The sequence below is a fragment of the Panthera tigris genome, chromosome A1 (genome assembly GCF_018350195.1).
Source record: "Panthera tigris isolate Pti1 chromosome A1, P.tigris_Pti1_mat1.1, whole genome shotgun sequence".
In the NCBI taxonomy this organism is placed as follows: Eukaryota; Metazoa; Chordata; class Mammalia; order Carnivora; family Felidae; genus Panthera; species Panthera tigris.
Window position 1 is genome coordinate 19,970,930 of NC_056660.1, and position 27,472 is coordinate 19,998,401.

The window sequence follows — 27,472 nt, forward strand, 5'->3', positions numbered from 1 at the left end:
GTTTGGCCAGAGCATAGAATAGTGCTAGTATGTACAAGGTGACGGGGGCCAGGTGGTGAGAACCTTGAGGGTGTATCTGGGGAGCGGGTACTTTTGCTTGGTTGGCAAGAAGGGGCCATGGCAGGAGGGTGTGCAAAGCACTTCTCAAAAAAAAAATTGGCAGGAGTGGGGAGATGTGGGGGCCATGAAACTAGTTGGGAGTCTGTGGCCGTAGACGAGGGCAGTGGTAACACGGTTTATAAAGACACTGGATAGTGGGCGTGGCTCTCAGGCAGCAACATCAGGGGTGCAGAAATACTTTTGTAAATCAAACTGATTCGGATGTGGAGCCATCATCCTGTGTGTCGTAGGGAAGTTCCACTGTAGTTACAATTGAGTGCTGCCCTCCCCCGATTGGGGACATACAGGAGTCCAGGAGGATTAATGGTAGGTGAACTGGGGAAGGGTCTCTGGTCTCTTGTAGTCTTACTGACAACCTTGTCATCCTTGCCGTTCAGCCCCAGAGGCGTTCTTGAAGCCGGTTTCTGTATGGTGTAGACAAATTTCTTGAGAGGCGAAGCATCTGACCGCCCTCACTTTACAGATGAGGAAATGGAGTCATGGAAGGTTACAGAACTTGTCCAGGGCTTCACAGCTAGTAAGGAAGGAGCCAGGATTAGAAGACCCTTGCTCTAATCACTAACTAGTCTACAACACCTGTGTGGCTAGGGTTGGGGGGAAGGAACAGAAGGCACGTAAAACCTGGAGAGGGCAAAGAAGCAGGAATGGGGGCAGATGTGATGTGAAAATTGAGAACCCTCAAAGTGGCTGGGTTTCTCTAGTTTTACAATCCTTATTTGTTCATTATAAAATTAATAAATGTTTATCATGGAAAATGTGTCAAGTGCAAAAAAGAAAATGAAACAGAAAAAATACCCCCACGATGATACTATCCGGAAGCAAAAGCTGTTCTGCTTTGACATACTCCTTGGCAGTCTGTGTTTCTCTGCACTGTTTTACATGGTCAAGGGCAATCTATACACACGTGTTCAGGTTGTTTCCTAGTGGTTTGCTATTACAAATTGTACTATGACCAACAGATGCATAAGGCTTTACTTCCGTCTTGGATAATTTCTTTATCCATCCAGGGATAGAGGCCTGGAAATTGAGTTACAAGGCATGAGCATTTGTAAGGCTACTGAGATCTATTGCCACGCTTCTCTCCAAAAAGGTTGCACCAATTACTGCTAAGAGCCATGTATAAACATAAATTGAGTATTGAGAACCTTTGCTAACTTGAAAAGTGAAAACGACCTCTTGTGGTGCCGGACTTGGCCACTTGATCTCGTTTGTTCCTTAGAATGACCCTATGAAGAAGGCCTCGTTTCTTAAAATATTATTAATCTTGCTGCCTCAGTTTGCTCCTGAGGCGAGTGCCCTATGCCCAGCTCTGATTTCCTCCACTTTATAAATGAAGAAACCAAAGGTGAGAAATGAAGGTGGTTTGTTTTTGTCTCTTTTTAAAATTTTTTTAGAGAGAGTGAGCAGGGGAGAGGAAGAGAGAGACTCTTAAGCAGGCCCCATGCTCAGCCCAGAGCCTGACGCGGGGCTTGATCCCACGACCCCGAGATCATGACTTGAGCTGAAATCAAGAGTTGGACACTCAACCACCTGAGCCACCCCAGTGCCCCGAGAAATGAAGTATTTTGATTCGGGTCACACGGCCAGTATGTCTCAGTGATGACATTCAAATCTGGTTTTTTGGATGTGAATGCTGAAGAGAGAAGAAACCATGAACAGAACTGAGGACTCATACGGCAGAAGGAGCTGGTCTTGCCTGGTATGTGAGTGTGGTGCTAGTTGGGTGTGGGTCACACTGATTTGGGAACCAGATGTGTCCATGTGGCAGGAAGCTGGTCACATGTGGTTGGGTCATGATCCTGAGCCTGCCTCCACAGCTGCCGCCGGTTCCCTGGATCCAGCAAAGGCACAAAGGCGAAGCTGGACAGGGAATCACTCCTGGGAAGTACGGGGCAGGGCCGTGAGCTCGGACACTGACCAAAGAAGCAAAGGGGTCCCTGTGGGTCCGCACAGCCAGCTCAGATCATAGACCCAGACTGCCACTGAGCTTTATGGGTAAGGAGAATTCCAGAGCTGCTGGCATGGGGTGATTTACTTGTATAGGACACAGGAGGCTCATTTTGCAGGAAGTGGAACATAACTGTCGGAGTGGAAATAGGACCAGGACTCTCCTTGCTCAACAGATAAGCTTCCTCTGTTGAGCTAGGCTGCATTTCCGGTCTTTAAACCACGTCCAAGGGCAGAGGACCTGGCGGTCAATCCGTTCTACCCATTAGTGTTGTGTCCTCTCTGATGAGAATCAGACACATGGCAGGTGATGAGGAGGGAGGCGGAGGGGACGGTGGGCAGTTCTGGTCGTGGCCGGATAGGGGGCAGGCTCGCTGCTGAGGGCAGTGCAAACCCAGGCAGTTGAGGGGTGGTTGGCAAGTCGGAGCAGGTGTGGACGGTTGGAGCCTGTGAGTTGCGTGGAAGTTGGCCAAGCAGCGATGAAGGTTGGGTGGACGGGTGAGCCCCCCGCCCCGGGGAGGCCAGGCAGTGAGGCCGGGCCAGTGCTTGCAGGGACAGGACAGAGGGGAGCGTTGCAGGTGCCACACGGCCCGCGGCGCCCGAAGGAGAGAAGAGGCGGGAAGGCACAACGGGTTGCACAGGCTTGAGGCGTTGGGGGTTGGCGAAGGGAAGCTCAGCTGGAGATCTGGGAGCAGCAGCGGCGGCAGGTGGGCACAAGCACAAGGTCTGGCTTTGCCGGCAGCCACTTGAGATGGAGGAGAGACAGAAGCCGGGAAGCTGAGGATGTGATGACGGACAGGCATTTTCCTGTCGGGGGGAATCGTCCAGAGAGACAGTGGCGAGGGGACAGCGGAACTTGTGTTGTAAAAAGCGCTGGGAAGCCAGCCCTCGCCGTGCTCCCTGCACTTGGGAATGTGAGGAGCCTGGAGCCCTGGGGTCAGAACACGTGCCATCCTGCAGCCCCAGTGTAGGAGGAAAGAACCTCAGCCTTCACTCAATACGTAGGAGGAAAGAACCTCAGCCTTCACTCAGTATGGCTGTGCTGTAGGCATCGCAGGGCTTTCATGCAAATTACGCAATTTAAGTCTCCTAATTATCCCCCAAGGTAGGTATTGTTGTCCGTATCTTACAGATGGTGAAACTGAGGCCCAGGAGAGTGAAATAACTTGCCCTCAGCTCACACAGTGGGTGATGGTCAGAATTGGAAGCCAGGCCTGCTTGATGCCAAAATCTGAACACGTAGGTACTTGCACCAGAGGTTAATTCCATCAGAGCGATCAGCGGGACTATAAAATCTAAACATTAATGATGGTAGTAGGGGCGCCTGGTTCTCTGAGGGAGAGACGACGTCTCTTCTGTTCAGTCCCGGGTCCTGAGCACCCAGCCTGACACGTAGTGGAGCTCAGTAAATGCTTGTTGGATGAATAAGTGAATCTCTTCAGAGCAATGAAGAAAGAAGTACGGGGACCTGAATTCGTATCAATTCTCAGGAAGCTCGGGGAGGGATGCTGAGGGGATCTGTAACTTATCAGGAAGGGCTTCCAAGTGCCAGGGAGAGGGGTAGAGAGTGGAGTAGACTTTGGAACCACAGAGCATGGGTGAGGATGCAGAGGGGCCTCCAGAAGATGTGGTCTCTCTTTGCGTGTACCATGGGTAGAAGCCTCTGCTTTCTCAGTGGGATGTTGGCCTCATCACCTGCCCTCCACGTGCCAAACTATAGATTTGGTCTCCAGAGTGGAGGAAGCCAGCCTTCAGGCTTTCTGCCCTCTCCCCACAGTGTGGCTGGAGATGTCTAGCAAGGCTCAGTCAACCCATGGTTGTGTCTGCTCCTCCAGATCTTGTAAATTCCATCCTTCAATCAAGAAAGCTATCAACTTGGACCAAACTGGTATCCCTTGAGAGAAAATCACTCCTGGAAATCCCTTTCTAAGTGATTTTTAGAAATCTGTGCTAAGGAAAACTTGGTTCCCATTGAGGAATACCATCAAGGCAACTTAAATTATAATGAATTTAAGGCAATGTCACTAGATTTTCAAATCCTATGTGAGAACCAGGCTACTCACGTTTCCCTTTTTGCTTTGGCTTCTGGGAGAGTCATCCACAACAGTTAGGTTTTTCTTTCGTTATGGTTGGCATATTTATGGACCCTTTAGCCCTTAGCCCTGCTTTTCTACTTCTATTTGCATTGTATTCAGTCGTGATTTCAGTTGCTGTGATACCTTGTAGAAATAAAATAAATGCAGAATAATAAGTGGAAATGAAATGCTTTCTCGTTCATCTGGGTGGAGCCGTCTTCAACGAAAAGGGTGGTTGCTGGCCCTCCTGGGCATGGCGGCCAGCAGGTGGCACCAAAGCTTTCCCACAGCCAGCTAGCTAGGGAGGTGAGTTGGCCTGAAGGATTTCGTTCATCAGGCCCTTTCTTGGACTGTGCCACACACATGTGGAGTTGCTCCTGTTCCAAAATGCTCTGAGCTTTGTTCTAGAGATTGGGCAAGGCTGACCTCGGGGAACCTGGCTGGCTTCTTCCAGATGCTCAACTTATAAGACCAGTGTTTCAAATAACGGGGTGGTTGCAGCAATCTCCAACTGGACTAGGCCAGTTGGGGCCTGTGCCTCATCTATCTAAGCATTTTTTCTATATCATCTTAGGCAGCTGGGAGTGGGACCCTCATCACAGATGGAGAGTTCAGAAAGCATGCCATAGGGACCCAGAGAAGGGGCCTTTTCAGTTTCACCAAATAACTCTGGAGACTTCTGAAATGGATATGTTGATCCTAATTTTGGGCACATAATTGGACAATAGTTATCACATCTCTAGAAAAATTATTAAAGACCAAAGTGTGCCAACATTACCATTGATATTTCTTCCGTTATTCACTCAAATTATGTGATTTAAAGACATTTTGTATCTAGACTTCTATGCCCAGGATTAGAAAACAGCCTTCAGTAAAAGTTGGAAGAGTTTAATTATATAAAAATCTTTAAATTCAGGTTCCTGACCCCTCCTGAATCCATTTTTATAAGGTAAAGTCAATTTCTCATGTTATTTTTCTCAAGCCTCTACTGTATCTGATCAATTATATTTCCAAGGAATTAAAGAGAAACAGAACCCTATAAATCATAAGAGGCATTTGTGTTGAGACCAGAAACACGGAGAGATGTGGTGGGCAGGGAGGGGGAAAGAGGACTATTCAGCTCTCTCCACTGCTCTCCTGAAATTCAGATTTGAGATCATTGACCACAATGGCTCGTTGATAGCATTCTGGGGGTTTGGGAGGGAGGAGCTCTTCACGATTACTTTTATTTGTCCTAAAGAATCTCTTCCAGGAATTCTGAATCTACTTAGGTGTTTCTTACCTGATGAATTGGAGAATTCATTCATCTACACAGACTCCAGCAGGGGGAAAGAAAGACTCCTGTATTTTTCCTGATTTACATGGTTTTCCCAATAAAAGTAAACATTTGGTCTTACTTGGAACGTACTTTACAGCACGGTCCCACTGACTTCCGTGTGACCGTTCCCCTGTTCTTGGGTCACAGGGCTCAAAGAACACCCAGGACTATATTCCATTTTGTACACACGTCAGCCCTCCGATCACAAAATTATCTTTGGTAGCTCACCAACCCACCCCCCATGGGTGACCCAAGATGATTTCTGTAGGGGCTGGCAGGTCAGTTAGGAACTACCTAAGAAGCATTTGATCTTTCTAGCCCATACTGGGTGGTATTTAGAGTAGACCACGGTGGGACCGTAAGCAGTAATTTGGGGAGTCTTTTTGGAAAAGAGACAAGAGATGGGTTGTCCTAGACCAGGACATGTGGCACCATGCCCCACCACCTGTGCAACGCTGGGGGGAGATATAAGGTCAACAAGAGATTGGGCTCCATTAAATGACAAAAAACTAGGGCTAAAATCTAGATTTCCTACACCACAGAGCCTAATCCAGGAGGGAAATAATTTGAGACTGCCTCGTGTGTTTCAATTGAACAAATTTATTGAGCATTTACAGTATGTCAGCATCTATCACGACAAAAGTAATGAGGATCCCCCAGTGCGTGTCAGGAGACTTCCTGGATGAGGAAAATGCTGGTGCACAGCCAGAAGTTGAAGCTGGGGCTTTGTCAACATCTCTCTGTGACATTCTTCTGCACAGGGTGTACGGGCACTTCTGACCACAGCCTGGGAGGGAAGGCGGGGGGGGGGGGGGATGCATGAATGTGTGTAGTGGGCTTCCCTCAGTGCTCCCCTTGTGTTACAGGGGCATCTTGCGTTTCCTGCTTTTAAATGGCATCGCTGACATCCTTTGGGGTCGCTGAACTGGGTAGACTGGACTGTGCCGAGGGTGGGTCACAAAGAAGGGATCGGACCAGACAGCATCAGGGTTGGGCTCCGAAGCAATCCTGGGGGTGCATGCAAGTATAATAAGGGTACTGGTAGGGGGGGGAAGCCAGGAGGAACCAAACTTGGCAGTTGGTCCACTTCTTTATGTCTCATGGACCTTTGCTACGCATGAGCTTGCCTCCTGTTCCTCAGAGGCTGCATCGACACCTCGGAGTTTTCTCTTCCCTAACGTTAACATGTTTCTCATCCTCAGCTGCCGTGAGTCACATTTCCGGAGAGGAGGTACACAGCTAGTGGCTTTCTAGGAACCATCTCAGCAGAAAGAAGTCCCTCACTGCTCTGAGCCCTGTGGTTCTGTAGTCACTGGCATGACGTGAGGACCCCACAGCAGCAGAGGGCTGCAGACTGAGAAGCTTTACTGTGGACTGTGCCCGAGATCGTAAATCAACCTCAGTCCAGCACGAGGCTTAGGCCGGTTCTTGTGAAGAAAGCTCTACTGGAACTCAGCCACGCCCATTCACGTACACATCTTCCATGGCTGCTTTCGCACTGTGATGACAGAGTTGAGTAGTTGCAACAGAAACCCAATGGCTGGCAAAACCTAACATGTTCATTACCTAGCCCTTTCTAGAAAAAAGTTTGCTCTCTCCTGGCCCAGAATTATAAGAGATCATGTTTTTATTTACTTAAAATGGAGCATATTATGATTTGGGAGGCCGGGAATATCCGGGATGTTTGGGACAGGATCTGAGCTTCTCGTTACAGGGAAGGCAGAGGCTTAACGGCAGCTTGGAGGACAGTGTTGACGAGGATTCTGAGGCGGTGTCTGGACTGGTCTGGGCACTTCCAGAGAGGTGAGAGCTGGGCTACGAGTCATGTAGGCGAGGAGCACCCGATGAGGAAATAAGCAAGGCAAATAAATCCATGCCCTTCTTTCCCAAAGGTGAAAGCACTTGGCACTGCTGCGTTTGGAACTGTAAACATACCCTCACTGGAGTGAGAAAGGTGACACTGAACTACCATTCAAGCTTGACAGAGGCAGACAACAGGCAGAAAAGGCTAAGGTTGGGCTAGAGCTCCTGCTTCAGTTAAGGCTTCTATGTACTCATGGGAGGCTAGCAATGAAAGTGTTCGTCCAGGGCGGCATTTCCTGTAAAGCTTCCCATTTGGAGAAGACGGGGGCATTTATTAATTTGTGCAATCGAAATGCCGCTTAAAAAATGTTACAAATTATTTAAGGACGAAAAGATCAGGGTGTGTGACAATGCACGTTTATTGGAGACAGTGGTATAAAATGTGGCTCCTGTCATTTATATAGAGACGTATACACGTAGCCCTTGGACTGTGGGTTTTAAAGTTGAAGAATCTTAACACTACCTACTCCAATGAGCAATTCTTCAGTGATCCAAATAAATCCGGGTAGTGGAGTGGTCCTCCGCAGACTCTCCTTGTTACGGTGAAGGTGTCACTGAAAGGTGGATGCCAGTCTGGTTTTGGGAACTCAAATCACAGAGTCTGTCACTCAGGATAAAGCCTTCTAAAATATATTAGCTACCTTCGCATAAATCCAGATTTCCCGATGTCGCACGGCATCCAAGTGAGACGCTACCATAGTCTGATATATGTTTACTGTTTTATCAAGCTGAGGTTTTTCACTATTAAGCACTCCCTGGAAATTCTCAGGGCCACTGGTCCCTGGTAATGCAAATACGTACGCAGAATCCAGTAAGCTGTACGTTACGTTATGGTGCACTAATCTCTCCTACAGGTCACTTAGTATCTTTCCCACATTCAACGTTTTGGCTTTAATTGTTTTTCCTTCACAGCATGAAAAATTGCCAAATCAGCTCCGGCTGACTAGGTTTTCTTTTCATTTCAAATAATTATAGGAAGCATTTAAATTGTATTAAGTGCACTAGACCGTATCTCAAAGGGAACGGAGGATTCAAAAAATTTTTACAACAGAAGCTTGACAATTTATTTGCATAAAAACGCTGGTTTTTTTCCACCGAGTGTCTAGAAACCTGCCCCTTCTCAGGTAAGCATGGGCCGTGCGGCCAACGTGTGATGAGCCGGATCCCAGACAGACCGGGGAGCGGGGCTGAGAACGCGGGCGGGGTTCGGGCCCCAGCGGGGCCAGTAGGACCCGAGCCAGTGTGTCTGAAAAGCAAGGGCAGAGGGTGTTCAGATGTAGAATTCCTCCATGGCATTGTCCACAGGTCCGGCCAACGCTGGGGGCGGTGGGGCATCCCCGCCGGTCTGCTCGGCGCTGGGAGCAGCACAGGGAGGCTCCGGCGCGGACTCTGTCAGCGAGGAGGGGCCGGAAGCAGTGGGAGAAGCAGCAGCTGTCGCGGAGGAGCTGGCGGGCCCTTTGGTGAAGAAAGGGAGGGAAGCCCAGGAGGTGTCTGTGGTCACCCCGCCCCCAGCGGGCAGGGGTCCGTCTCTGGAACCCCTGGGCTTGGACCAGTGGCCGCCGCATCTTGCAGAGGGGAGGGCTGCTTCCCCGGTGCCGCAGAACCTACTGGGTGCGGAATACGCAGAGACCACAGAGAGGTCCGAGGAGGACAGGCGGAGGCCCGTGTCCACGTCCGTCTCCTGGGCCCCCTCCAAGTCATCGATGGAGAGGAGGCAGCCATGCCTCCACTCCGATGCCCTGTGCCCCGCGTCACCTGTGTTTGAGAACCACTGTGGTAGGGCCGAGGAGCCCGGGGAGGGGTCTCCCGTGGGCAAACAAAACAAGGACTTGCTTCTCTGGAAAGACCAGGGGAGGCTGGGAGGGCCGCTGGCTCGTTGGGGCCCAGGAGGCAGGCCCGTGGGGCCGGGCCCCAGGTGTGACCCTTCCGGCAGGGGCTGCTGGCTGCCGCCAGGTGTGCTGCTCGGGGCCGGGGCCGCGGTGCTCGGCGGAGGCGCGGGATGAGGTCTCTGCTCTGACGGGGGCTGAGTTCTGCCGGGTTTCGGAAACTTCCTGTGCACCCTTTGCGCCTGTAGGGGGAAGAGGGCGCATCAGGTTAGCGGTGGGCGGGACTGTCACGAGACACACTTCCTGGTCACTGGAAAATTCCAGCAGGGTCACGGCCATCAAACAAGACCAGGAATTTCCTTCTCCGAACTCTAACGCGAAGACAGAGGCGGCAGAGCTGGGGAGAGTGTGGCTCATCTCAGCCTGAGGAGCCCTCTCTGAACCTGGGAGGAGATGCAGGCCCTGGCCTTGCAGGGAGTAACTGCTCGCTCAGCGGATTAGCCACAAGAATGAGGGTTGGGCTGCGCACGGAGGAGGGAGATAAGAATTACCAGTAAGTGCAAACAGGATGCTGGGAGGGTGTGTTTCTCTCCAACCAGAGCACCGCTATTTGCATGTAACTCATGGGAAGATGAGGGCGATCAGGGTGGGGTAGCACAGAGCATCTCGGCTCAGAAAACACGGGACTTGATTCCAGTACATGTGTGATTGCCAGGACATATCCTAGGGGTGGCCCGTGGCTCAGGGCAGTATATCTGTGACGAGTGAGGGGCTATCAGGAAATTAGCATTTATTTACTTGCCGTCTGGGGCCACCGATCCTCCACAGACCTTGCCTTCCAGGACCTGGACAGGAAAGGGGGCTGCTGACTACTGCCTGACACCGTGGATGCCCCACAGACCTTGGATAAGCTGTCTCTCTGCCTTTGACACCTCACCCTGTTGTGCTATTCCCCCACCCTCCCTGTGGCGCACCAGGAACCTGCTTCCGTTGCACAGAACTGGGGACTTCTCTTTCCGCTGCACATTCACACTTGGGTCTGCTTCTCTGAGATTCTCCGCCTGGCCTAGCTCAGTGCCCAAGCTTACGGGCCAACCTTACTATGCCAAGTTTCCATGAAATAATGGTTTTTGGGACTAGCAGGTTTGGCTCTATTAAGTACAGGATCATCTGATTTATGAATCCTTGAGATAAGGATTAGGAGGATGGTTTACTATCAGAGATATTTCCTGGCACCCAGCAGGCTATGAGACACCGGCCCTTCCCTACACAACAAGCACTCTTACCTCCCTATTAAATGGGAACTGAGTCTTCCCACAGCCACTTGGGAAATAGTTGAATGTAATATACATTTATCGTGCATCTGTTACAGGCAAAGGAGGAAGGACTGTGATGAGACTCAGTCTTTGACCGCATGAAACTTACATTTCATTGAAAGGATAGGAGACAAAAAAGAAATTGGTCAGACAAGAACGAGACTGTGATGACGGGCACAATAATAGGGCTATGAGGGCAAGACCATGCCTACCCGGTAGGAGCAGAGGAGTCTTCAGGGGAGGTGGCCCTCAAGGTGAGCCTTTGAGATGGGCAGCTGTTCTCCTGGTGGATGGCATGAGTGGAGAGGAGGCTGTTCTGGAGAGAGGCCAACTCAAACAGAGGCTGACTGTTGGCAGGTAAGCAAGGAACTTGCAGGGGGCACTGGTAGTCTGGCTTGATTACAGTGCAGGTGCATGAAAAGCAGTGACAGAAGATAAGTTGCAAATGGAGTCTAGTGCCATAGTGGTCAAGGAGACCTTGACTAACTGGGTAAGAAATCTACATACTTCTCTTTATGTTGAAGTCTTAATTGTTGGAGTTATTTTGACCAACAAATATATGAATATATGACCATTCCTTTCATCGATTTCTAAGATCTTTGCCTAATTGCAGATATTGCAATCTTTTTTTTTAAAGTTTTAAAATTTATTTTGAGAGAGGGCACGCGCATGTGGGGGAGGGGCACAGAGGGAGAGAAAGAATCCCAAACAGGATCTGCGCTGATGTGGGGCTTGATACCACGGCCATGAGATCGTGACCCGAGCCAAAATCAAGAGTCAGATGCTTAATGGCTGAACCACCCAGGGGCCCTGATATCTCTTAATCTTATAAACAGACTCACTGACTCATTCTTTCAATCAACATCAAGGAGGGTCTTTTATGCAGGGCTTCCTCACTGGTGTGTTTACGCTTTGAATGGGTTATCAAAGGCGAGCTGAGATCTGGATCTCTTTCACCAGCAGCCTGTTGCACTATATAAATATTATTGTCATTTTCTATGTGCTCTTTGGTGTGAGAGATGTCTGGAGGGCCAGGCCAGATAATTTTGCGTAAGACATGGTCTTAGCCCCCAACAATTAACAATACAATGTTCAAGTATAATAAAGTGAGCTCTGATGATGAAGCGAATGGCAATATACAAGCCATGTTAAGGCACAGAGGAGGGAGAGGTTGAATAGGGGCGAGGCAGCATGGGGAAAGGTAGGGTCACACTTGGATGAAATCTTAGAAGTGGGAGAAGTGTTTGCCACCTGGAGGGCAACAGGTGAAGCATGGAAGCACACTCAGGCACAAAAGCAGCCTGATCAGAGGCTGGAGGCAGGAACCAAAGCCAAGAGGTGAGCTCTGAGAGGCGAGAGGAGTCTTGTCGTGGTGGGCCCCAAATCATGTAGTATGTATAAGGCACCTGCATTTCAAAACCCAAAGGCCTGAAAGCAAGATGGTGGCATGGCCAAATCTGTGGCAGCAGGCTAAAGGAGAAAGGACTGGATGGGGAGGGGGGGCAAGACTGGTGGCAGAAAGAGCATTTGGAAGATACTGCTGTAGTCTTTCACTTTTTAAGATTCATGTCAAGTAAGCTGTATTTTCAGTTGCTCGCGTGAGTTTCTTAAACATCAGTTCAGATATTCAGGATTTTGTATGGCTTTGCTGTCCACCCTTCCTGATCCTCTCCTTAATTCTCAGTCTCTACATCCTGTAGCGTGGATGTGTACCCTTGTCCTGCCGATTCTGCTCCTGCCCTCCAGGCTCTGGAGAGCATCCTGAAATTCCCAAATCATTCTGCCAAGGGTGGCTTAAGGAGCTAAAGGTGAAAGCGGCAATTGAGATTTCTGACGGTCTGAAATTATTGACGCTTGAAGAATGTGACGCAGAGTGCTTTTAGTGCAGGTTGTGAGTGGGTTCGGTGTCAGTCTTCTAAAGATAGCACTCCACAAGGCTGTCCTCACCATGACACTTCAGTCTGCAGCGGCCCCAGCTTTTATGTGCACGGGGGACCCTGCTGAACACGGCAAGAAGACTTGGAGCCGAGCTGGTTCCTGCTGGAGGTACGATCCACTCAGTAGGGCTTGCTTCTCCATGCTCCGGCATCTCCCGGACTCCCACCCAGCCCTTCTGACTCTGGAAGGGTAAGCATGAAGAGTCCTACCTTTGGGATGGGGACAGGAGCAGCCTCTGAAGGCACAGCTGTGCCCAAGAGGTATCACAGCGAGGTGGCTGTCGGGGAGGCAAACTGATTTTCTTACTCGCCGGAGTTTGGCCAAACAAGAGAAGATAAATCATGAAGCTCTTTACAGAAGGAAGTCCTCGGGGATGGAGGATGCTTTGGGAGGGGAGAGGCAATGTTTATTAATTAAAATGTCTATCAGGGCCAATTCCCCGGGGTGCCCCGGTGTATTTTCTTATTTGGAAATTTTCTTACACATTACCCTATCACTTCCATCTTTGGAGCCTTATTCGAGGCGCACGCTCTTGGCGAGCATGTTTGCATTCTCAGTATGCTTGAAAAAGGGAGCCTCTGAATATTACTTCCTGAGAAGCCAAAGGCCAAGTTTCCCAAGAAAGAAAGTGCTAGGAGACATCTCAATCTTTCCGCTGTCAGGGACAGTGTGGTGTTAACTTTGACTTAAAATCAGGAACAACTGGCAGAGGAGGAACACTTGATGGCAGGTATTGTCATCGCTGTGCTTGTTTAACAAACCTACCTGTGCTCTCTTATTTTTACTCCATTATGAAGGCAGGAATTCAGATAAACCCTAAATTATGCTGCTTTGAAGAGAGGAGGAGGCACCTGGTGTTTGTCACCAGAGGGGGGCCCAGGTGCACCGTGGAAGTGCCAGCTGGGCAGGTGGGGCTCCAACTGGACCGGTGTTGGCTGGTGGTAATGACAGGGTCTGGGGGCAGGGAGCTGCAGGAGGGTGGCTGCGAGCCTCCACACCCCAGCTCTCGGGCTGAGCACACGTGGGATGTGTTTGCAGCACATCTGGTATTCCCTGGTGGTATTCCCCAGCTCTGTACAGAAGAAGCAGGGTCTTGTCTGTCTGAAAGACAAGTCGCGTAGACCAAACACGGAGCTGCTTTCTTGTGTCCTCCTGGCTGCGGTAGCTGTTTCCGGACTCTCTCGTCTGCTCGTCTAACTTGACCAGGAACACTAGAGGCTGAGAATGAATGGTTGGAGATGTCTCAGGAAACCCCTCCCCAGATGATCTTTCCAGAGTTGAAACAATACCCTATGTGCCCTCCTTCCTTGGAAGCCTCTCTCTGCCCTGGCTTTTGTCTCTCAGGACTGCCTTCTGTGACAGCAGCAATGTACCTCGGGGTCACCTTCCTTTCTCTTTGAAGCAGTGCAGGCTAGCTGACTCACTGGAAGCCAGTGGTTCCCCCCTTTGCTATTTATGGAACAGAATGGCATTAGATAAATGAATCTGCTTAAGGCAGCTAGCCAGGAGATCTGATTATGTCTCTGAAATCCTCAAAAACTTGAAATTGCAGTAATCAACCCAGAAGCTTCTCATGCAACTTTGAGCATAAACAGTTTGCAGTTAGGGAGGTAAAGGAGTCTGAGCCGAAGCATCTTTTTCAATGATCTGGGTGTCAGCAGGTTCATTCCCTGGCACATGGGTAGATTCCCCAGTGAAGGGGATTCTGCCCCTGACCCAGTGACCCTGGGCAGTGTCACACCAGAGTTCATGTTCATCCTCACACTTCCTTTCTGAGAAAGGTCATTTCTTGTTGTGTCCTTGGCACAAACACAACTACTGTGGCATTGTCTGCTATGTAATAAGCCAGCAATAGAGCTTTTAACCCAGGGACTAATAAAAAAAAAAAAAATTAGGGGCAATTCAAGGAAATTGGGCAATGGGTTCACATGAGAAATCAGATGTTTGTTCTAAAGAAAAACACATCCTCCTTCTCCTTTCACTGTCCTTTGGGAAGTTTCCATATAACCACTAAGAGGGATACACACAGGCAAAGCCTATGTTGTTTGTGAAATTCTTTAAAAAATTTTGAATAAAATTATTTTACCAAAACAATTCTTATTAAAATATAGTTGATATATAACAGTTCCTGGTGTACAACATAATTTTTCGATGTTTATGTATATTGTGAAATAAGCCTAGTTAATCCATCACCACAGATAGACTTTTTTTTTCCTGTAATGAGAACTTTTAATTTGCTTAGCAACTTTCAGTATACAGCCCAGTATTGTTAACTACAGTCATCAAGCTGTGTTACATCCCCAGGGCTTATTTGATAATTGAACGTTTACATCTTTTGAACAGCTTCACTCCCCATCTCCCAATTCTGACAATCACCAGTCAGTTCCTTGTATCTATGATTTTTTTTTTAATCCACATATAAGTAAGATCATATGGTACCTCTCTTTCTCTGACTTATCTTGCTTAGCATACTGCCTTAGCATAGATAGACCCTCTGTTGTCATAACTGGTGGAATTTCCTTCTTTTTCTATGGCTAAAAAAAACCATTTTTCTTTACACGTTCATCTGCTGGTGGGCACATAGGTGGCTTTCGTACCTTGGCTATTTTAAATAATGTTGCAGTGTACGTGGGAGGGTGCGTGCAGATATCTTTTTGCGTTACTGTTTTCATTTTCTTTGGATGAACGCTTACGAGAGGAACTGCTGGATCACATGGTGGTTCTATTTTTAGTTTTTGGGGAATCTCCATGATGTTTTCCACAGCGGCTGCAACAATTTACATTCCACAGCCTTTACTCCTCATCCTTGAGAACACGTTGTTTCTTGTCTGTTTGGTAACAGCCATTCTGATTGGGGGGAGGAGGTAGATAGCGTTTGTGGTTTAGATTTGCATGTCCCTGATGATTAGCGACGTGAGCACCGTATTATGTACCTGCTGGCCCTCTGAAAGCCCCCTATAGAAAAATCTCCATTCAGCATCTCTGCCCATTTTTTAATAAGATTTTTTTGTTTATCTGCTACTGAGTCACGTGAATTCTTTATCTGGATATCAACCCCTTACCAGATACATATTTTCTTCCACTCAGTAGGTTGCCTTTTCATTTTGTTGACGGTTGCTTTTACTCTGCTGTGCAGAGGCCTTCTAGGGTGCAGCCCCACTGTTCATTTTTGCTTCTGCTGCCTTTCCTTTTGGTGTCAAATCCAAAAAATCATCACCAAGACCAATGTCAAGCAGCTTACCACCTGTTTTCTTCTAGGGATCTTATTTCAGTTCTTAAGTTCAAGCATTTAATCCATTTTGAGTTTGTTTGCGTGTGTGGTATAAAAAAGTGGTCCAGTTTCATTCTTCTGCATGTGGCTGCCTGTCCAATTTTCCCAGTCCCAGTTGCTGAAGAAACTGTCCTTTCTGCATTGTATATTCTTGGCTCCACTGTTGTAAATTAACCAACCACATAAGTGTGAGTTTATTTCTGGGCTCCCTATTCTGTTCCATGACTCTTTGTGTCTGTTTTCATGCCAATACCATACTGTTTTTATTGTTATAGCTTTGTAATATAGTTTGGAATCAGGAAGTGTGAAGTCCCCAGATTTGTTGTTTTCTTATGATTGCTTTGGCTATTCAGGATCCTCTGTGGTTCCATACACATTTTAGGATTATTTGTTCTAGGTGTATGAAAAATACCATTGAGATTTTGATACGGATTGCACTGAATACGTAGATTGCTTTAGGCTGTATGGACATTTTTTTTTTTTTTTGGCAATACTGATCATTTCCTTCCAAACCATGAGCATGAAATACCTTTCCATAATCTGTGTCTTCTTCAATTTCATCAATGTCTTTGGTTTTCAATGTATAGGTCTCTCAACTTGGTTAAATTCATTTTATGTACTTTATTCTTTTGATGAAATTATAAATGGTATTGTCTTAATTTCTCTTTCTGATAGTTCATTAGTGCATAGAAATGCCAGAAATTTGTTATATTGATATTGTATCCTGCAGTATTACTGAATTCATTAGTTTTAACAGGGCTTTTTTTGTTTTTTTTGTTTTTGTTTTTTTTAGTATAGGCTTAAGGGTTTTCTATTTATAGTATATCATCCATCAATAGTGACAGTTTTACTTTTTTCTTTGCAATTTGGGTGCCTTTTATTTCTCTGTCTTCGTTAACTGATGTAAGACTTGCAATATTATACTGAATAAATGTGGGGAGAGTGGGAATCTTTTGTTTCTGGCCTTAGAAGAAAAGTTTTCAGCGTTTTACCACTAAGTATGATGTTAGCAGTGGGCTTAACTGTTATATATATACCTTTATGATGTTAAGGTGTGTTGCTTCTATACCCAACCCCAGTTTTTTTTTTTTGTAAATGTGGAATTCTGTCAAATGCTTTTTCTGCATCTATTGTAATGACCATACAATTTTTATCCTTCATTTTGTTAATGTGGTATATAACACTGATATGCAGATTTTGAACTATCCTTGCATCTCTGGAATAAATCCCCCCTTGATCATGGTGTATAATCCTTTTAATGTATTGTTCAATTCAGTCTGCTAATATTATTTTGTTGAGGATTTTTCCATGTATGTTGATAAGGGATAATGATTTGTAATTTTCTTGTGGCATCTTTGTCTGGTTTTGGTATCAAGGCAATGCTGGCCTCGTAAAATGAGTTTGGAGTGTTCCCTTCTCTCCTATTTTTTGGACGAGTTTGAGAAGGATTGGTATTAATACTTCTTTAAATGTTTGGTAGAATTCACCAGTGAAGACATCTGGTCCTGGACTTCCATTGGGAAGTTTTTGATTATTCATTCAGTCTCCTTATTAGTAATTGGTTTGTTCAGATTATCTATTTCTTCATGATTTAGTCTTGGTAGATTTTATGTTTCTGACAATTTATCCATTCTTTCTTTTCTTAAAATTAAAAAAAAATTTTTTTGATAGAGTGTGCAGGGGAGGGACGGAGAGAGAGGGAGACACAGGATCTGAAGCAGGCTCTGTGCTGACAGCAGAGAGAAAGCCCAATGCTGGGCTCAAAGTTATGAACTGTGAGGTCATGACCTGAGCCAAAGTTCAATGCTTAACTGGCTGAGCCACCCAGGTGCCCTGGCATATAATTTTTCATAGTAGTCTATGATCCTTTTTTTCTGTGGTACTCAGTTTAACATCTCTTTCATTTCTGATTTTTTTTTTGAAGGATGTCCTTGTTTTTTTTTGTGATGAGTTGAACTAATGGTTTGTCAATTCTGTTTTAGCTTTTCTTAGGTTCATTGATCCTTTTATTATCTCCTTTCTACTAAATCTGGGTTTTTTTTCTTTTTCTAATTTCTTGAGGTGTAAAGTTAGGTTGTTTATTTGAGCTCATTGTGGTCTCTTGATGTAGGCATTTATCTCTATGAACTTCTGTCACAGAAATGCTGTAGCTGTGTTGCACATTTTAGCATGTGGAATTTCCATTTTGTCTCATTGACAAATGAGACACTATAAAATCATTATAAAATGATCTTTGTCTCTTATTACAGTCTTTCTTAAAGTCTATTTTGTCTGATAGAAGTATAGCTTACCCCTGCTTTCTTTCCATTTCTATTTGTATGGAAAATCTTTATCCCTTTACTTTCTGTCCAGAAGCATCTTGTAGGTAGTATATAGATACATCTTGTATAGAGATATGTTTTTTAAAATCCATTCAGCCATTCTGTCTTTGAGGGGAGAATTTAGTCCATTCACACTTGCTTATTTATTTGCTTATTTATTTATTTTGATAGAGACAGAGAGCAAGGAGGGGAGGGGCAGAGATAGAGGGAGACAAAGAATCCCAAGCAGGTTCCATACTGTCAGCATGGAGACCAATGCAGGGCTTGAACTCATGAACCATGAGATCATGACCTGAGCTGAAATCAAGAGTCAGATGCTTAACCAACTGAATCACCCAAGTTCCCCCATTTACATTTAAGGCCATTATGGCCAGGCATGTACTTATTGCCATTTTGTTAAAACTGTTTTCTGTTTTATAATCCCTTTCTTTTCTTGATCTCTTCCTTTATGACTTAATGATTTTCTGCAGTGGTGTGTTTAGATTCCTTTCTCTTTATCTTGTGTGTATATACTACAGGCTTTTGCTTTGGGGTACCATGAGGCTTACAAAAAAACAACTTATATACTGTAGTTTATTTTAATGTAATAAGTTTGAACACATCCTAAAGCTCTAAATATTTATGCTCCACCCCAACATTTTTGTTTTGATGCCATAATTTATATCATTTTATCCTGTATATCCAATAACAAATTACTGTAGTTATAGTTATTCCTACAACTTTGTCTTTTAACCTCCATACTAGCATCATAAATGATGAACCCATCACCTTTACAAAATTAGATTTTTCTGAATTTTACTATATATTTACTTTTAGCAGTGAGATTTATACTTTTTTGTTTTCCTGTTACTCATTAACATCCTTTTGTTTCAACTAAAAGTAGTCCCCTCAACATTTCTTGTAAGACTGCTTTAGTGGTAATGAACTCTAGCTTTTGATTGTGTGAAAAACTTTCTCTTCTTCAACTGAAGGACAGCTTCACCCAGTATTCTTGGTTGGCAGTTTTTTTCTTTTCCTTTCAGCACTTTGAGTGTATCATTCCACACACTTCTGGCTTGCAAAGTTGCTGCTGACAAATCCAGTGATGGTCTTACAGGGGTTCCCTTGTATGTAAGAAGTTGTTTTTCTGCTTTTAAGATTCTCTCCTTGTCTTTAACTTTTAACACTTTAATTACAATGTGTCTTACATGGGTCTCTTTGGGTTCATCTTCTTTGAAACTCTCTGGACTTCTTGGATATGGATGTCTGTTTCCTTCCCCAGATCAGGAATGTTTTCAGCCATTATTTTGTCAGATTTTCTGCTCCTTTTTCACTTCTCCCTCTGGGGACCCTTATAATATGAATGTTAGTTAGCTTCATAGTGTCCCATAAGTTCCTTAAGCTATCTTCACTCTTGTTCTTATTTTTTTCTGTTTGCTGGTCTAATTGGAGGAATTCTAAAGCCCTGTCTTGAAGTTTACTGATCCTTTCTTCTGCTTCATCTAGTCTGTTGTTGAACCCGTCCAGTGCATTTTTCAGTTCAATAATTGTTCTTCAGCTCTATGACTCCTTATGTGGTACTTTCTTATATTTTCTTTTTGTTGAACTTCTCCCTTTGTTCATTCATTTTCTCCTGAGCTCAGTGAGCATCTTTATCAGGTTAATAACTTATCTCTGTTTCATTAAGGTCTTTTTCTGAGATTTCATCTTGTTATTTCGTTTGGGACATGTTCTTTTGTTCATTTTTTTTTGATTTTCTGTGTTGGTTGTGTTAGAGAAAAGAGCCACACTTCCCAGTCTGAAGGACTTATTCATCCTTGCTCTAGCTCTTTATCTCAAAAACTTTGTGTTTGTCCACGCAGCCCATTTTATTCCTAATTGCTCCAAACAATTGAGGGCGCTCTAAGACCTGTGCATATCCCAGAGGGAGGATCTCAGTCAGCACCTAGATTCAGGCTGATGGAAAGCAAGAACCTCAAGCAGCACATTTGAAAGTATGCAAATATACCTCTTTCAGCAGAAGACTGGGTGACAGGCATTATTGTCTGCTCCCTCTGCACTGAGCTCTGGGATGACAGCCAGTTAAGAACCATTTCTTTGTTTGCTACCATCCCACTGAATCTGGGAACACAAGCCCTGCTGGACACCAGAGCCAAGCTATCAAGGAATGTTTTCTCAGGGTGGCAGCCACAAAACCTAGGGCACCAAAAAATATAAAAGCTCCTTTCGTGGAGACACTGGCAAACTTGGGCCAGGAAGAGGAAAAGTGTGAAGATGGAGAGCACAAGGATGGTGCCCACCAGCCCTCCCGGTCTCTGGAGAGGACTGTAGTCAGCTCCTATACAAGTGTTTAAATAAAAGCATGCCCCACAGGCCATAGCTATAAAGATATGCTAATAAGCTTCTTTTAAAGAGTATTTCAGTCTGATGCTTCTTTGCTGTGCCCTGATGTATAGCTGGTTAAGAACTCTTTTTCAGTTTGTTAAAATCCTGTGGAACCCATGAAAGTAAGACCCCCTGGACACTAGAGCAAGCAGCCAAGGAGTGTCTCCTGGATGACAGCTGCAAAAATCAGGGCACTGTCTAGCCCTTTAAGAACTATTTCTCAGGGCGCCTGGGGCTCGATCAGTTAAGCATCTGACTCTCGGTTTTGGCTTAGGTCACGATCTCATGGTTTTGTGAGTTCAAGCCCTGAGTCAGGCTCTGCATTGATAGTGCAGAGCCTGCTTGGGATTCTACCTCTCTCGCCCCTCCCCTACTCACACTGTCTCTGCCTTTCTCAAAATAAGTAAACTTTATTTTTTTAAATAAAAAATTAAATAAAAAAGAACTATTTCCCAGATCACTATAGCCTTGTGGGTCTCATAGACATGAGGCCCATGGTTTTCAAAGCTAGATGTTTTGGGGACTTATCTCCCAGGTTCAGGTCTTAGAAGCTGTAGTACCACAGGAGGAGTTCAAAGCCTTTACTCCACAGGGAGAGATTATGAGTTGTGAGATCCCTCTTGATGGTGGGTTACCTTGCCAGGGCTGAGATTCATTGTGAGACTGTGTCTCAGTCTCTCTGACCAATTTTTTTTTTTTAATTGAAGTTGGCACACCACATTACATTACTTACAGGTACACAACACAGTAATTCAACAAGTCTGTATGTTACACTATGCTCACCTCAATTGTAGCTACCAACTGTCACCATAAGACACTATGACAATAACATTGACTGTGTTCCCTATGCTGCACCTTTCATCCACAGGACCTACTCATTCACTAACAGGAAGCCTGTATCTCCCACTCCCCTCCCCTCTGGCAACCATCAGTTCTCTGTATTAATGGGTCTGTTTCTGTTTTTTCTTTCATTTTAGTTCACTTAGCATAATACGTTCTAGGTCCATCCATGTTGTTACAAATGGTAATCTTATCCTTTCTTATAGCTAATATTCCATTGTGTGTATGTATGCATTTGTGTATACGCGCACACACACACGTATCTTCTTTATCCATTCATCTATCAGTGGACATTTGGGTCGCTTCCATATCTTGGCTAATGCTACACTAAACATAGGGGTGCATATATCTTTTTGAATTAGTGTGTTTGTTTCCTTTGGCTAAATACCTAGTAGTGGAATTACTGGATCATAGGGTATTGGCTTTTAATTTTTTGAGGCACTTCCATACTGCTTTCCACAGTGGCTGTACCAATTTATATTCCCAACAGCAGTGCATCAAGGTTCCCTTTTCTCCATATTCCTGCCAACAGTTCTTTCTTACCATTTTGAAACTAGCTATTCTGATAGGTGTTGATATTTCATTGTGGTTTTGATTTGCATTTCCCTGATGATTAGTGATGCATCCTTTCATCCTTTCATGTGTCCTTTCATGTGTCCGTTGGCCATCTTTATGTTTTCTTTGGAGAGATGTCTATTCAGATCCTCTGCCCATTTTTTAATCAGATTATTTTTCTGATGTTGAGTTGTGTAAGTTCTTTGTATGTTTTGGATATTAACTGCTTATCAGATATATCATTTGAAAATATCTTTTCTCACTCAGTAGGTTGCCTTTTCATTTTGTTGACAGTTTCCTTTGCTGTGCAAAAGCTTTTAATTTTTGGTGTAGTCCCAGTAGTTTATTTTTGTTTTTAGGAGACATATCTAGAAAAATGTTGCCAAGGCTCATGTTCAGGAGATTACTGCCTATGTTTCTTCCAGAAGCTTTATGGTTTCAGGTCTCACATCTAAGTTCTTAATCCATTTGGAGTTTATTTTTGTGAGTGGTGTAAGAAAGCGGTCCAGTTTTATTCTTTTGCATGTAGCTGTCCAGTTTTCCCAGCACCATCTGTTGAAGAGACTGTCTTTGTTGTATATTCTTGCCTCTCTTGTTGAGATTAATTGACCATATAAATGTGGGCTTATTTCTGGGCTCTCTATTCTGTTCCATTGATCTGTCATTTTTGTGCCAGCACCATCCTGTTTTGATCACTATAGCTTTGTAGTATATCTTGATGTCAAGGATTGTGATACCTCCAGCTTTGTTCTTTCCCAAGATTGCTTTGGTCATTCAGGGTCTTTGTGATCCCATACAAATATTGGGATCATTTTTTCTGGTTCTGTGAAAAATACTATTGGTATTTTGATCGGGGTTGCACTGTATTTGCAGATTGCTTTGGGTAATATGGACATTTTAACAATATTTTTCTAATCCATGAGCATGGAATAACTTTCCATTTGTTTGTCTTCAGTTTCTTTCACCAATGTTTTGTAGTTTTCAGAGTGTAGGTCTTTCAGCTCCTTGGATTAGTTTACTGGTACGTATGTATTCTTTTTTTTTTTTTAATTTTTTTTTAACGTTTATTTGAGACAGAGAGAGACAGAGCATGAACGGGGGAGGGGCAGAGAGAGAGGGAGACACAGAATCAGAAGCAGGCTCCAGGCTCTGAGCCACCAGCCCAGAGCCCGATGCGGGGCTCGAACTCGCGGACCGCGAGATCGTGACCTGAGCTGAAGTCGGACGCTTAACCGACTGAGCCACCCAGGCGCCCCCGTATGTATTCTTTTTTAATGAAGTTATAAATAGAATTGTTTTCTTAGTTATTCTGCTACTTTGTTATTAGTGTATAGAAACACAACCAGTTTCTGTGTATTCATTTTGTATCCTACAACCTCATTTAATTCATTTATCACTTCTAATAGTTCCTTTGGTGGAATCTTTAGGGTTTTCCACACATATAGTATCATGTCATCAGCAAGCAAGTAGTGACGGTTTAACTTCTTCCTTACCAATCTGGATAACCTTTATTTCTTTTTCTTATTGCTGTGGCTAGGACTTTCAGTTCTATTTTAAATGAAAGTGGCAAGACTGGACATCCTTGTCTTGCTCCTGATCTCAGAGGGAAAGCTCTCAGGTTTTCATGAGTAGCAGGTTAGCTGTGAGCTTGTCATATACGGCTTTTATTATGTTGAGGTAGGTTTCCTCTAAATTCCCCACTTTGTTGAGTTTTATTACGAATGAAGGTTGAATTTTGTCAGATGTCTTTTCTGCATCTATTGAGATGACTGTATGATTTTTATTCTTAGTTTTGTTAATGTGGGTATCGTGTTGATTGATATGCTAATATCAAAGCATGCATGCATCCTGGAATGAATCCCACTTAAGGTGAATGATTGATCCTTCTAATGTACTACTGAATGCAGTGTGCTAGCATTTTGTTGAGGATTTTTACATCTGTGCTTATCAGGGATACTGGCCTATAGCTTTATTTTTTTCATAGTGTCCCTGTCTGGTTTTGGTATCAGGACAATACTGGCCCTGAAGAACATGTTTGGAAGCTTTCCTTCCTCTTCTATTTTTTTTTTTTTTTTTTGGAATAGCTAGTGAATAGGTATTGACTCTTCTTTAAGTGTTTAGTAGATTCACCTGTGAATCCATCTGGTACTGGACTTTGTTGGGAGTGTTTTGATTACCAACTCAATTTTGTTACTAGTAATTGGTCTGTTCAGATTTTATATTTTTTCCTATTTCTCCTGGGTTGTCCTATTTGTTGGTATATAATTTTTTTTTGTGGTGGTCTCTTAGAACCACACATTCTGTGGTGTTGGTTTTTACTTCTGTTTGTGATTTTATTTGGGGCCTCTCTTTTTTTGAGTCTGGCCAAAGGCTTATCAATTTTGTTTATATTTTAAGGAACCAGCTCTTGGTTCCATTGATCTTTTCTGTTTTTCTTTTTTTTTTCTTTTTCCAGTCCTTATTTCATTTATTTCTGCTCTGGTCTTTATTATTTCCTTCCTTCTACTTAACCTTGGGTTTTGTTCTCTTTCTAGTTCCTTTATTTGTAAGGTTAGTTTATTTGAGATTTTTTTTATTTCTTGAGATGGGCCTGTTTCACTATAAATTCCTCTCTTAGAATTGTCATCGTTGTGTCTCAAAGATTTTGGACCATTGTGTATTCATTTGTTTCCATGTATTTTTCGATTTCCTCTTTGATTTCTTCATTGACCCATCCATTGGTTGTTCAGTAGCATGCTGTTTAGCTTCCATATATTTCTGGGGTTTTTTTTCCAGTTTTTTTTCTTGTGATTGATTTCTACTTTTCATACTGTTATGGAGAAAAAAGATGCTGATTTATTAAAACTTGTTTTTGGCCTATATGTGATCTAGTCTGGAAAATATTCCATGTGTACTTGAAAAGAATGTTATTCTGTTGTTTTTAGGTGCAGTGTTCTGTTTACATCTGTTAAGTCCATCTGGTCTAATGAGTCATTCAAAGACACTGTTTCCCTATTTTCTGCCTGCAGGATCTATTCATTGATATATGTAGGGTGGTAAAATTCCCTACTATTCTTGTATTTCTGTCAATTTTTCTCTTTATGCCTGTTAATAGTTGCTTTATGTATTTAGATGCTCCAATGTTAGGTACATAGATATTTACAATTGTTATATCCTCTTGTTGGATTCCTTTTACTTATGTAATGCCCTTCTTTAAAACAAAAGATAAAGACTGTTGGGTTTTTTTTTTTTTTTTTGCATGGAATATGTTTTTCAATCCTTTCACTTTCAGTCTTTAGGCATCTTTAGATCTGAAGTAAGTCTCTTGTAGGCAGCATAAAGATGGGTGTTGTTCTTTTTTTTTTTTTTAATCTGTTCTGCCACCCTATGCTTTTTGATTGGAGCATTCAGATTATTTACATTTAACGTAATATTGGGACACCTGGGTGGTTCAGTTGGTTAAGCATCTGACTTCGGGTCAGGTCATGATCTTGTGGTTCATGAGTTCGAGCCCTGCGGCAGACTCTGTGCTGACAGCTCAGAGCCTGCTTTGGACTGTGACTCCTTTTCTCTCTGCCCCTCTGCCACTCATGCTTTGTCTCTTTCTCTCTCAAAAAATAAATACCACGTTAAAAAATTTTTTTTAAAGGGGGAAGATTTATGCGATCTGAAGAGAAACCAGAGTTATTGACATGTATGTCCTTATTGCCATTTTGTTAATTGTTTTCTGGTTGTTTTTGTAGTTCTTCTCCGCTCATTTTTTTCTCTTGGTCTCTTCCCTTGTGATTGATGACTTTCTGTAGTGTTATGCTTGGCTTTCTCTGTTCTTTTATCTGTTACAGGTTTTTGGTTTATCATTACTATGAGCTTTATATATAGCATCATGTCTATATCAAGTGGATGGTCACTTAAGTTTTAGAATGTGTCCAAAGAACTTTTCTACTCCCCCTCCACATATAAAAATGCTGTCAGTTTTATATCTTTTTATTCATAATTTCCTTCTAATTATGGCCTTTTCCACATCAACCTGTCCCTTTATCATTACTTTTAAGGCTGGTTTAGTGGTGATGTAGTCCTTTAACTTTTGTTTATCTGGGAAACTTGTGATCTCTCCTTCACTTATGAACGATAACCATGCCGGGTAGAATATTTTTGGTTGTAAGATTTTTTTCTCTCCCAGCTTTTTGCATTCCAGAAGGGAGTAGCATGATACATTCCATTTCTGCTGAAAAATCAGTCAATAGCCTTATGGGGTGTCCTTTATATGTAACTTTTTGCTTCTTGCAACTTTTAAAATTCTCTTGACCTTTAAACCTGTGGTATTTTAATTATTATGTGTTATGGTGTAGAACTCCATGGGTTTATCTTGTTTGGAACTCTTTCTTCAACTTGGATGTCTATTTATCTCCTTAGGTTAAGGATGTTTTAAATTATTTCTTCAAATAAGTTTTCTATACCTTTCTTTCTTATTCTTTTGGGACCCCCCCTATAATTCAAGTTTTTGTCTGTTTGATGTCCAAGAAATCCCTTAACCTACTTCACTTTTCAAAATTATTTTCTCCTTTAGCTGTTCTATTGTTTTCCAGATCACTGATCGGTTCTTCTGCATCTGGTAATCTACTGCTGACTCCCTCTAATATATTTGTCATTTCAGTTATTGTATTTTCCAGCTCTGATTCTTTTTTTACATTTTTTTCTTGGTTGAAGTTCTCATTGGGTCCTTCTACTTTTCTCTCCAGTCCAGTTAGTACCTTCATGTACCATCACTTTACAGCCATTATGAGGCATGTTGCTTATCTCCATTTAATTTGGGTCTTTTTCTGAAATTTTTTTTTTTATTTGAAACGTATTCTTCTGTCTCCTCATATTGCTTGACTTTCTGTGGATCCATGAGTTAGGTAGAATAGCTACTTCTAAACTCAAAGGAACGGTCTTGGGTATAGTCATCCCCTTTGTAGACTGTGGGTGCAAGCCAGGGTGTCCTGGGCTCTCCAGCAGAGGGCACTCTGGTAGGGCACCTGGAACTAAGGCATGGTGCCGCTGGGGGGTCCTGGGATGTTCTGGACTAAGAACTAAGAGCTGAGGCAGGCATGAGCTGCTCCAGAGCACTCTGTACTGGGGGTACCCAGCTGAAGTTGAAGTGGTATGAGCCTGGAGTACTTCAGGTTGCTTGTGCCTGTGTCACCTTCGTGCAATAGCTGAAAATGTATTAAGTGCTGAGCAGGGCTGTCCTGGTGTGTGCAGCACTGTGTTGAGGCCACCTCAGGGGGACGGCTGGTGTGCTGTGGGCTAGGGACCTGGAGGTCACTGAGTTAGGCTGGCTCGGGCACATGGACCCTGCTCCCACCCGTACTGCCAAGCTTAGGGGTGGGGAAGCCTGCCCCTTAGACCCAGGGAGAGGTCCAGCAGCTCTCTTGCCTTGCGGCCGGGTTATAGTGCTAGTTCCTTTGTATTGTAGTTGCTGTTTTAAACTGCAGCCTTTTTTTTCTGTGCCCTAGGACAGATGGATCCGCTCACAGCCCCTTTGTACTAACTCTTCCCACTTCAGTTCATAATGTCAAGGGTGGGGGGGGGGTTCCCTTCATGCCCCCAACTCTCTTGATATGTGACTTTTTGGTCTTCTGTTATGCAGAAGCTGTTCATTCAGCCCTCAGGGGGGAACTGCTCCATAAACAGGTACAGATTTGGTGTGCCCATGGAGGAGGGTGAGTTCAAGGTCTTCCTACATTGTCATCTTGG

General features: G+C 44.1%; 1 protein-coding gene across 1 annotated transcript in view; it reads right to left on the reverse strand.

The window, feature by feature from the left end:
* Positions 1 to 6,974: 6,974 nt before the first annotated feature.
* FAM124A (family with sequence similarity 124 member A) overlaps positions 6,975 to 27,472 on the reverse strand; it is a 97,925-nt gene continuing 77,427 nt past the window's right edge. Inside the window, exon 4 of the mRNA XM_042963988.1 lies at positions 6,975 to 9,391. Coding sequence (XP_042819922.1) covers positions 8,594 to 9,391 — 798 coding nt within the window. The 3' untranslated portion in view covers positions 6,975 to 8,593. The remainder of the gene's footprint in view (positions 9,392 to 27,472) is intronic.